The 13,153-nt window shown below is 37.8% G+C and overlaps 1 protein-coding gene across 1 annotated transcript in view; it reads left to right on the forward strand.

The window, feature by feature from the left end:
* Positions 1 to 838: 838 nt before the first annotated feature.
* Positions 839 to 13,153, forward strand: part of LOC113108910 (vertebrate ancient opsin) — a 44,889-nt gene continuing 32,574 nt past the window's right edge. Inside the window, exon 1 of the mRNA XM_026272330.1 lies at positions 839 to 1,630. Within this exon, the coding sequence (XP_026128115.1) occupies positions 1,261 to 1,630 (370 nt within the window). The 5' untranslated portion in view covers positions 839 to 1,260. The remainder of the gene's footprint in view (positions 1,631 to 13,153) is intronic.

The following is a 13,153-nucleotide window of genomic DNA, read 5'->3' on the forward strand; positions in this document are numbered from 1 at the left end:
CTTTATGCACCAAGAGCTAGTAACACTCCAAAGAGAAAGGAAAAATTGGAATTGCATCATATGACCCCATTTAAGCTGCAGTCCATAAATTTTACCTCTTTGTCGCCATCTATGTTTGAAAACCAGGATTTGCAGTTGCTTGCATCGTTATATTCCATATGTTGTTTGTGATCCAGTGGTGATGAATCTATTTTGAGGTGAATGTATTGCTGTCAGTTACTGTGCCGGTGTGGATATTCACTGTACTTAGTAATCACAGATTCTAGCCTACGTCTTGAAAAATATCACCCAAATAAAAATTTTCACCATTCACCATCATATTGTCATCTGAACAAGTAGCTAAGTAACAAGTATGCCATGCTTTGTTCTTACCAACTGAGGGAAAAAAACATGGCAACATTAACATTGCGTGACTATGAGTAGTGTTTATTAGCATGTAGATCTTAATTTCTGTACAGTCTAATTTCTAATTATCACATCATTCGAATTTCATATTAAATAAATTATTTTAACTCAAAAGCAAACTATGCTTGTATCAAACAGGTTGACTTTAAAATACACATCTTGTGTAAACCCATTATCTGTAGCTAATCAGAAGCAAATTTAAAACTAGAAAATAATTTAATTTAATTCACGTGTTTGATTCATATAATCTTTCTTGATTACAATCCGCCATCAAAGTGATTTTTTTGACATTTAATAATTCCAGCTGAATTTGTGGTAGGTCGCTTCCTGCATGTCAATTACAATGAGCTCATATTGCTCTCTCGTGACGTCAAGATGCCTTTATATTACAAGCCTGTTGCGCGTCCAGCAAAGCTCGCGCACTCAGCTGGAATACTGAACGACGGGTTCACAGCTGGGACTGAGAAGCATTTTGCCTCTATAATGCAGCAGCACACAAATGAAGTAGCACATGAACGGACGCCAAACGGTCAACATTAATCTCGTTTAAATCTAAAAACAGTTGAGAAACTCTGATGGATACTGCGGACTTTAATGAGCAGAACTGCCTGCCTGCTACTTACTCAGTTTGCGTGCCTCTTTTGAGCGTCAACGAAGCCCATCTGTCAAAAGTCCAAAGTGCTCTCAAAGATGAAGCGCGCTGTCAGTGAAAATCGTAATCATCATCATCTGTACCGAGTTATGATGCTGATGTGCCGCGCTGCGCTGAGGTGTTCACTAAAACGAGAAGAACGGCTAAATTAGAGGCTCTTACCTCACGAAATTCTGCTCTGACTCAAAACAACTTTTCTAGCTATGTTTTTCGAGCGGGCTGATTTAAACTACAGCTTTAACATGAGTGAGGAAGACCGGCTAACTCTTCTGGACGGGGACTGGAGCGACTCGCCGGTGGAGACGCTCTCACGCGCGGGCTTCATCGCGCTGTCCGTGTTTCTAGGATTCATCATGACTTTCGGCTTTTTCAATAACTTCGTCGTGTTAGTACTCTTCTGTAAGTTTAAGACGCTCAGGACACCGGTTAACATGCTGCTTCTTAACATTAGCGTCAGTGACATGCTGGTGTGTATGTTCGGGACGACCCTGAGTTTCGCGTCCAGTGTGCGGGGACGGTGGCTGCTCGGGAGGCACGGCTGCATGTGGTACGGCTTCATCAACTCCTGCTTCGGTACGTTCTCAAAACATATTGTGAAGCCCCTCCGTTTCGGAATTGTGCAGGGTTTTTATGTTGTAAGTGGTCATAATTGTTCACACTTGTCACACAGCTAGTCATTCATTAAAAACTTTGATTTAATCACTGGAACACATCACAATGTCACCAGTCAGATAATGCTAATGCAAACACTTCAAGATGTTTCAATTTACATTTACATGCATGTATTTGGCAGAGGATTTTATACAATTCAGAGTTTACCTTTCTCACTTTATGCATTCTCTGGAAATCAAACTAATGACCTGCTGTTGCTCAACTACACTCTTGAGATTTCAAAATGGGGTTTTGCAATGGTGATCATTAGAAGACCCATTTTTGGTTTCCAAAAGAACCTTTCAATGAATAGATCTTAAAAGAACCCCTGAGCTTGATTTCATCAAGTATAACATGTTCCTGGATCAACATCCAATCAGAATCGAGAGCTACATTTTCAGGAAATGTCAGTTTTAGGCTTACAATCAGGAGGAGGTGCATCTACACTCTTGTTAATCAGCTATTTCCTCTGATTTTGGAAATAAATTATGAATAAGGTTAGGTTAAGGGGTAGGTACCGGGTTAAGTTTGTATTTTCTGACAATTATGTTGATCCAGGATCAATAAAAGATGTTGATCCAGAAACATGTCTTACTTGGCAAAATTACGGCAACCAAAAATAACCTGTTTTTCATAGCGTAAACATTTAAATAATCTGAAGAACCCTTTACCTCTATAAAGATAGTGGTAAAGTGCAATTGAATGTTTCTTTGAATGTTAAATGTTTGTCATGGCATGGTACCACAGATACCAATCAAGAAACTTCATTTTTAAGTCTGTACATGACAAAATCACTTTTGTCACAGTTTAAATAAACATATATATATATATATATGCAAACTGACACAAAATCGAATGTCTGTACATCTACCTAGTGTTGTCAACCACAAGTCTGACACCGCAAAATGTAGAGATATTGTGATAAACCCACTTGGATGCATATGAAAGAATCTAAAACCTTCAAACATTACACCATCTCCAAAAATATCTAGAAACAGGGATGCACCATTAGAGTTTTGGTTTAATCCAAAAATATGTTGAGCTTATTTTACTTCAAAATGAAGAAAACAGTATCAGCTTTTTTCTGATTTGCTCTCTCATTGGGAGTATAATGGTATAGCTGATGAGTGTGGATGCAAAGTACTTGCGATTTTGTCCTTCAGATTAATTTTTTTTCTGTATTCCTATAGCATCACCTATGTCATGAGTCGAATTATAATGGCATGCATGAACTGAATGCAACATAATGGCTAAAAGTCTCTCCCCAATGAAAAGTAATCTATTTTCATTTTCATCACAGTCTTTATTGGAAATGTACTGGGGATTATCAGTCAGGAAGGATGTTAGCTAAATCATGTAAGGGAAGCCTCAAGGGGAAATCTGGAATGGAAGCTAAAACATTTTTTTTAAGCATAAATATGTAAAATTAAATTTCCCAGTAACCTTTTAACTTGCTTTATTACATGCATTTTTGCAGTAGCAAGGTTTATAATGCTGTTAGAGCAAAAGACAAGCTGCGTGAATGCCACAAGCTGAAGATCATAATGTCTACAGAATATACAGGAACATTTTAGATTTTTTAACAACAAGATAGTCTAAAGTTGTGTGTTAGACAGGCAGTTGAAAATCATGTTTCATCAATTCTACCACAAACACGCTGTTTGCATGTGCTGTAATCTTAGGGTGTTTTCACTTGTAGTTCGGTTCTCTTGGTTCTTTTATATTGGACCCAAAAAAAAAAAAGAAATTCACAATGTCAGTTTTTACACAGAACTGAGTTTTAACCCTAAAAAAGATACAAAACAGAAGGCATAAGGACACATGCCTTTTGCTTTACAATTTGCAAACTTTCCAAACATTCAAAACAATGCTGTATGCTGGGTTAAATGCGCTCGTCGTATGTGTACACATGGTGGTGACTCTTAAAGCTGATAACTCATAAAGAGCTTACAAAATTTGTAAAGGAGTTTAAACTGCTCAGATTCATTCGATGCACAATTGGAGGTTTACTGCAAGGAGACAGTGTATTCTTAAGCTTTTTGTCCTTTTTGGGGTCACTTGTTGTGACATCACATCCTGTTTTTTTGTCAGCGTACATGTCTTTGGTCCACATTGGACTGATATATCCGTCAAACCACTATAGTATGAGTTCATATATCGGTCAAATTGCACCAGAGTTTATTTAGAAGTGGACTAAGACCACCTGAAAGTGTCCGCTTTTTTTGGTGTGCACCAAGGCTCAGATGATAGCATTGATGCTTATTCAAATGAACCACACAAATAAAGCGATCACACCAGAGTTCATTTTAATGCATTATGTGATCTTAATATTACAGTGGGTGATCTGTTTTACAGAACTAATAACCCCAAGAAAAGAAACTGGTGCATCCTTTACTGCACAGCACGTGTGTGTGTTTGTAACACAAAGAGGAGAACTCTTGCAGCTGACTGTATAATGATGTTTGCTCTATAGTGGGAGAGAAAACATATTGCTGACATTCGACACATTTACCTTAACAATTAGTTTCCCCAAGGTTTTAATTGTGTTCTTGAGGGAAACAGTTTACCAGTATTTAATATAGATAAGCATGAATATTTAGTATCTATTATGTTGTGCTTTTGCTTTTTCTAGCTCTAGGTGCTTGTTTTTTCAAGCTGTGATGCACAGAGACTATGGCAATAGTTCAAATGGAAAGATGCTGTGCTTTGTCACACTGGGGTTCATGCCTGGATTCAGACTGTATCTGCAGCTCTGGCTGTGTCAGAGATTGCATTTTTTTTAAAGAATAGATTCCCATCTGTAATGTAGACTACATAAGCAACATGTTGCATGAATATTAATGTAGCAAAAACTGGAACATTTTAAGAATATCACTTTATAAAAGGCATGCTCGAAGGTTTCAGTTCAGACTTCAAACTCACAGATTAAAACACATTTTCAGAACTCATACATTTGTAGCATGAGTGGCCTGCTGTAAAAAGGCTGTGTTATCTCACTGGAGCTGTATAGAAGCAGATGGATTATATAAAGCAGACAGGTCTACATGTCTGCAGATTTTTTTTTTTTTCCTGAATCCATGAGGAAAAAAAGAGCAAAGTAAATGATTCAGTGATTCATTAGTAAAGACAGTCCAAATATGCTTACTTATATATCTTAGTAGAGGGAAAAAAAGTGAATTGAGTAGTATGTCTGAATTCATGGCCACGGGATAGGATTTGCAAATGGCAATGAAATGATAATGCACGCTCTATGCCACATGACAAGATGAATATGGCAGGGCTGGCTGATATGTAAAAAATATCATCTCGATAATCACCTTAAAAATATAGCAATATCCGATAATATAGTCTCGCCAAGCTCCACCTCCACCAGGCCACACACCCGCCGAGTCAACATTGCAGACATGCAAATCCTATAAAATCACATTAAATGCGCATTCAGAAATCAAGTACACACTCTAATCAGTTAATTAACTCAAAACATCTGCAAAGCCTTTAAATGGTCTCTCAGTCTAGTTCTGTAGGCTACACAATCATGGGGAAGACTGCTGACATGAGCATTGACACCTTGCACAAGGAGGGCAAGACACAAAAGGTCATTGCAAAAGAGGCTGACTGTTCACAGAGCTCTGTGTCCAAGCACATTAATAGAGAGGTTAAGGGAAGGAAAAGATGTGATAGGAAAAAAGTGTACAAGCAATAGGGATAACCGCATCCTGGAAAAAATTGTGAAACAAAAACCATTCAAAAATGTGGGGGAAATTTACAAAGAGTGGACTGCAACTGGAGTCAGTGCTTCGAGAACATATGCAAGACATGGGTTTCAGCTGTCACATTCCTTGTGTCAAGCCACTCTTGAACAACAGACAGTGTCAGAAGCATCTCGCTTCAAACAGGACTGGACTGCTGCTGAGTGGTCCAAAGTTATGTTCTCTGATGAAAGTACATTTCGCATTTCCTTTGCATATCAGGGTCCCAGAGTCTGGAGGAAGAGAGGAGAGGCACACAATCCACGTTTCTTGAGGTCCAGTGGAAAGTTTCCACAGTCAGTGATGGTTTGTGGGTGCCACGTCATCTGCTGGTGTTGGTCCACTGTGTTTTCTGAGGTCCAAGGTCAACACAGCAGTATACCATGAAGTTTTAGAGCACTTCATGCTTCCTGCTGCTGACCAACTTTATGGAGATGCAGATTTTGTTTTCCAACAGCACTTGGCACCTGCACATAGTGCCAAAGCTTCCAGTACCTGGTTTAAGTTTGATACATGGTATCAAATTTTCTGAGATACTGAATTTGGGATTTTTCTTAGTTGTCAGTTATAATCATCCAAATTAAAAGAAATAAACATTTGAAATATATCAGTCTGTGTGTAATGAATGAATATAAGATACAAGTTTCACTTTTTGAATGGAATAAATGAAATACACTTTTTGATGATATTCTAATCTGACCAGTCCGTGAATCATCCAGAAGTGAGACAACAGCAACAGATCCCAGGTGAATACAGGTTCTAGAACTAGGATTACTGACAGCGAGCCAGAAAGGACATAAACAACAATGATATGACAAAAATCCACAAAAAACACTAGCCATATGTAGGCAGTGCTGGCAAACTACACCTGTAACCGCTCTCAGTAGCATGGTAACTAGGCAACGCTGACAATCTCAAGGAGTGGACACACACACACACTCAACACAGGCACAGAAATGAGCACATGGACCCATAAACTGTGACACATTCATACTACTCATATTCATGCCATATATATAGAACACACTTTTTTTTAGCTGCAAAATACATATTCTGTGAATGAATCCGCATTGTGAACAAGTCAGTTTAGAATGATTCAGAACTTTGAGTCTGAATGCACAAACACAGGCAAGCAGAGTGATAGAGTCAGTCAAATGTCTGTTTCTTTCCAAAGCTGTTGGACTGTTATATCAGCACTCTTGGAACGCTGTTCGACCAATCAGATTCGAGAATGGACTAACTGCTGTATAATGTATCTTAAACATGTCAATTGCAACTCTGAAACTAGAATGCAAGAAGTCAAGCTGATGCCTAGATTAAAATATTTACTTTGAAGAAACACAACTCTGGCTGTATTTTTATGTGCATGCTTCCTCTGTGGGGAATCAGATTTACACATTTGCATGTGTTAAATAATTTAATCTCCATTTCTCCTATAGTTTTAAAGGTGTATTTCACTTCACACTTCACAATGTTTAAAATCATATACACTAAAATGAAAGACTCACATGAAAATACTATACTTTAGTATCTCTTTTTGTAATTTTGTTTATTTTTACATGTACTCTAACTCATGTAACTAATGATATCTTCCTGTTATTTAATTTCTTCCTCTCTGAAAGAAACCACACTTTTATGCAGGTCAGACCAGGAGTCTGCTATAGGAGAGACTAGAAGTGCTAGAGAATGAGCCCTGAATGCCAGAAGAGTCATCCGACTCATTAATGTTGGTCTCTAATTCCACACATGATCGCCCATGGAGACAAATCTGAAAACGGACTCAAAATACTCTGTACAGCACTTCTTCATACCCTTCATCATCAGTGTAGCTTTTTTTGTGGCATATCATAAGAAAGGGTTGATTCTAACAAGAAACCATCATAATTATTTGCCTGATTAAGGCAAAATAATCTATCCCTGTGATTTAGTTATGGCGATACAGGAATACAAGCAATATTTCACAATTGTTTCATGATTTCACAATACAATTTTTAATCTTATTTAATTTGAAATATGCACAAATCAAGCACCACTTACAATTACAAGCAAAAACATCAAAACATTTCTAAATGTATATATGGCATATCTTGGCAAGAAGTTACAGTTTAGAGCCAAAATGGCTTATTGACTTAATTTCATATGACACAGCTTTTGACTTCACAAGACTGTAAGTGATGGACTGGAGTGGTGGAATTTACTTGTGGATTATTGTGATGTTTTTATAAGCTGTACTGACACTCATTCTGATGGCACCCATTCACTGCAGAGGATCCATTGGTTAGCAACTGATGGAATGCTTAATTTCTCCAAATATGTTCCCATGAAGAAACAAACAAATTTTAAATAAGCTGTAGGAATGTTTACATTTCCATATATTTTGAAATAAAAGTTATCTGTAATGGAATAGCATGATAAGATCCAAATGCGAGCTTTATTGTACAGATCGTGGTCAAGACAGACAGGGTAGAACACCAGCAAACACCTATATCCAGGGCAAGGCAAAGGAGTAATCCAAAACAGGTAATGGTCAGGGAGACAGCAAACAATCTCACAAAAAGGCGAAAAGTCCAAGTTCCAAAACACAAGCAAGGTTTTTACTTACCCTCGAAGCATTCTAGGGGTGTATGACTTTCTTCTTTCAGACGAATCCAGTCGGAGTTATATAAAAGATTTGGGGAAGTAGTGGTGTAGTGGTTAGAGAGTTTGACTCCTAACCCTAGGGTTGTGGGTTTGAGTTTCGGGCTGGCAATACCATGACTGAGGTGCCCTTGAGCAAGGCACCGAACCCCCAAATGCTCCCCAGGTGCCACAACATAAATAGCTGCCCACTGCTCCTTGAGTGTGTGCGTGCGTGCTTTGGATGGGTTAAATGCAGAGCATGAATTCTGAGTATGGGTCACCATACTTGGCTGTATGTCACGTCACTTTTTCACTTAAAAAATTGTCTTGGCTATTTCAAGCTCTACCATTGCAGTCAGTGGGTGTTGCAGTTAACAAGTCCACAAGTCGACAAAGTGTGCACATTCATCATAAAATGTGCCTCACACTGCCTCAGGGGGTAAATAAAGGCCTCCTGTAGTGAATGCATGCGTTTTTGTATGAAAAATATCCATATTTCAAATGTAATAAACAGTTATTTTCTAATTTCCTCTATCTGCCATGTATGGAAACCATTCCGGCAGATGGCGTATGTGCATCGCACACGCCTCCGAGATATGCTAGTCTTGTTAATTTGTTTATAGGAGCACAGGAAGCAAAGTTTCCTTACTTTAGCGAAGGGAAACCAATCTCCTCTTGGTTTATATTGAAATCCTCCGACATTTTTATTTGTAAATTTTCAATTTGTACTTCTAATTCATGACCAGTGTTTTGTTTTGTTCTCTCTCCGCATTGGTCACTAATCATCATCTGCCAGAACGGCTTCCGTGAGAGAACAGTATTTATTAAGTTTGAAATCTGGATATTTTTCTTATAAAAACACATGGATTCGCTACAGGAGGCCTTTATTCACCCCCAGTAGCTGTGTGCGCCACATTTTACTATGGATGTGCATGCTGTATTTGACAACTTGTGAACTGTTTAACTGCAACCCCCTGCTGACTGCAATGATAGAGCTTGGAATAGCCAGGACAATTTTTTATATAACTCCAACTGGATTCGTCTGAAAGAAGAAAGTTATATACACCTTAGTCTTGCATAGCTAGTGGAATCCATGGCAGCTTTCATTGGCCATGGCCCGCCCATGAGGCCATTTTACAGACATGTCAGACAATCAAACACAGTTCGTTTCATACATCGTCATGTTTCAGGGCGCAGAAATGTCGCCACAATAACAGAGTGTGTAAAACTCTCTGATGTATTTTAAAGATTCTGTGCCGTGAACTCCAGTGTTTAGTTGATGCTGATAAGCACTCGTTGTCACAGCTGTTAACACCACAGCTTTTTTCTTTCATGAGGGGTTTGGCTTCACGGCATCTTTGTTTCCAGGCAGAACGTTAAGGAACACGACATGTATCCCAGAAAACCTGCGTAATTCAACCAATCCAATGATGACTTCGAAACTCCTGAAGTGTTTCCACTTTTGTGTACCATATGCATCAGATGTTTAGCCAACGGTCTGTGGGTGTGACTTCTGAGGCTGAGACTATGCACCTATAGGATGCCTCTAGGGGGAGTAAAACACAAGCTAATTTTAGGGTGGCCATCAGTGCCATTTTCGCAGGACACGTCCTGGCCAGGATTTCTATATTGCCTAAAACATCCAGGTTTTGGCTTTGGTTTCCTGTTTACATACTTAATGATGGTAATGATCACTTGAAAATAACCTGCAGACATTGTACGTAAATCGACCAATCGTGGTGCGTGAAAAGGTGGTATCTACAGAGAAGGGTCAAAGCGATGCAAATACGTGTACATTTTATTGTTGGACTGGAAAGCAGCACTGAGCAGACTGATCGGTGTATGACATCAAAGTAACGTGAAAGCGATTCAAAAGCACAAGAAGCCATTTGTCTGTGCAGTGCAAACAAAGCCAAAACGTGGATATTTTTGGCAATATAAAATTCCTGGCAAGGACGTGTCCTGCGAAAATGGCACGAATGGCAACCCTAGCTAATTTTTGGGTGAACAAATCCTTTAAATAGTTTTCCAGACAGGAAACAAGTGTGTATGCGATCATTTTCTAGGCATGGGGTGTTATGGGAAATGGAGTCTGGGAAACAGTGGCAATGGTCTGGGATGGAGTGCCCTCTAGATGAGCTCATAGGCACTCCAGTTGGAGATCATGACAGTATGATATTTCTGGATTCTTTCTTTTGATATTACAAGAAAAAAAAAACATGAACAAAAACAAAATTAATGTCTGATATTCAGCTGAAAAATATTATGAAAACATATTTTTAATAATTTGATTTAGCACAACTAACTCTGCTAAATTGCTATTATATTTTCTTTGAATGGGTTTTCAGTGAAATGCCCACGGGAATCACATCATAAGACATTCTCGTTGTAATTGAATACACTTCCTTCATAAAATGTTGTGGTTTAAATCTTCCAAAAGCAGCACATCCATTATTAATCTTCTATTATATTTTAATGCCATTTCAATTATTTCCATAAAATATAAAGATAAAAAGCCTGAATGACTTACATCTCACATGAGAACTTAATACTCAAGGGTTGCATTTTACTTTGAATGTGTATGTTTTGAATGAGTTATACACCCTTTTTGAAGCCCACGCTGCCTGGAGAAGTTCTCCCAGTTGTCCTCCATTAACAATGCCAGAGGACTTTTTCTTGTAGTGCAGGAAGACCATGTATAGTTTTTCCATGTTTAATGTACTAAGGAACCCCTAAGAGAAAACATCATTTAAAGGAATAGTTTACCCCAAAATGAAAATTTTGTCATTATTTACACACCCAGTATTGACTTTCATTTTTTTCTGTGGAAAAAGAAGAAGAAGATATTTCAAAGAACCGAACCATTATGATAACCATTGACTTTTACTGTATGGAAGAAAAGTCTTCTGTCATGTTCCACAGAAGAACGAAAGATTGTACTATTCATTTTGAATAGAGTGCAGGGGTTTGTCCTTACATTTTTTTTATAGTACTTCAGTGGTCAAGTACCATTAGTAACTAGGAAATTGCAGAGAATAACCTTGTGTGTTTTTTTTTGGCCTGATATCCATGTGTGCATAAGATGGACATTTTATTGCCTGGGTTCCTAGTGAATTGTGACAAGCATCAAATATTCTGCTGCATCTCCATGCCTTTGATATTCTATGGGTCACTGCTTGCCAGATTCACTTTCCTGCCTCATGTCAGTCCATATAAAAACAAGTTCCTTCTGTGCTTTTTTCTTATCTTTCCAATCAATCCCTTCCTGGTTTGCTGCAATGCTACACTTGCTCTGGGGAAGATTTTGCATACCATTCAGATGTTTGGGGTCAGTAAGATTTGTGAATGTCTCATGCTTATTAAGGATGCAATTATTTGATTAAAAATACAGCGAAACAGCAGTATAGTGACATTTTCAGTATTGTATACAGTATTTAATGTATTATCAGTGTTGAAAACAGTTGCAAATGTTTTTGGGAAGACATACATGATACATTTTTAAAGACTCTGATGAACAGCTAGTTTTTCTCAGTAAGATTCTCAGTAAAAAACATACTGACTTTTGATCTCTGATATACTGACGTACTGCACAGTATGAACCGTTTTGCACTCTATTTGACAAACCTTGAAACCATGAATGCCTAATGTTAGTCTACAAAGCCTTGATTCATTACAGGTGAGCAATTATGTGACAACAGTTTAACAAATAAATTGATGTAAAATTAATGTAACATAAATGCATACATTAAAGTACATCTAATACATGATATAAACTGATGGAGATACCATGAAGATGATGTTTGCATTGGCCAATATTGCCTTTATACTGTTGCCTGTTAGTGTTCTGTGGTCCCCAAACTCACTGGGCACAGTGAGAGGAATGTCTTATTAGTGTATTTGTGTGTTGGCTACAATGTAAGATCATTTCATGTTTATTTAATGTTGCTCTGGTGCAATTGGTGAATGATTTATTCATTGGTGATGTGGTCACAGGGTTTGTGATGGTCTGATATTTATGTGTATTTGGGGACTCTTCTTCTCCATGTGGGTTTGTAATGGAAATATGCATATTTAAACTGAATACTGCCTTTAAAATGCATGAGCTCTAGAGTGAATAAAGATGGATGAATACTTGATGGAAAGATGAAGCAGAAGTAGTTATTAGTTTACATGTATAGCGTGTGTTTTTATTAACATTCAGATTGCTTATCTGTTTAACTGAAGCCAGTTCTCAAATCTAAAGATTCTTTTCAGTTGGCCTTTGCTCACTACACAAATTCTTTTATCTTTTTCCAAAAGCTTTCGACTTTTATTCAGCACTTGGTATTACTACAGTAACCTCTAGGTTGCAGTAACTTTTACAATATTGTATCTGTATATTAAAAACATACAACAAAAGCTGAAAATGCATACTTCTCCTTTAAAAATAGAAAAAATTATTCATCCATCATTTGATTGGCAGCTTTGTTCGTGATGGTCTGGTAGTGTCAGATGAAAACAGAAATATGAAGAGAACTGGCAGGTTCCATCAGCCTTTTCCCACTAAAGTACAGATTAGTGCTTTTTCTCAAAAAAATATTCACAGTACCTCAAATCAAATCAGTCACTGCCAGATTGCTTTGGATCCATCAGAGCAAACTTGATGTAACCAAGAAATTTTCATTCAGAAACAAAAATCAGGGAAAAGGAATTGGCTGTGATCCCACTCCCTCACTGAGTTTACAGTGTGATCACTGCTACACGTGGTTTACTGACTATACATGCATCTTGAGAGACTAAAAGAATGAATAATACGGTGGCAGCCTCTGAAAGCTAACAGGCAAATATGTTGCAGGCTGTGTTTGCTTCCAAATGCACCTGATGAAACTGATTTCGGATGGGCTTCTGAGATAGCATAAAGGTTTAATGATCTACAACAAAATACAGAGAGCTCTGGTGATAACTAATTCAATCAAAAGTGAAAAAAACTTGGTCAAAAAACATACATTTACACACAAACTGACCATCAACTACAACGATACCATTTTATTTTATATTGTGGTGTATCATAGGCAATGAAGGATACATCTGCGTTGCC

This window comes from Carassius auratus, chromosome 9 (genome assembly GCF_003368295.1).
Source record: "Carassius auratus strain Wakin chromosome 9, ASM336829v1, whole genome shotgun sequence".
Classification (NCBI taxonomy): domain Eukaryota; kingdom Metazoa; phylum Chordata; class Actinopteri; order Cypriniformes; family Cyprinidae; genus Carassius; species Carassius auratus.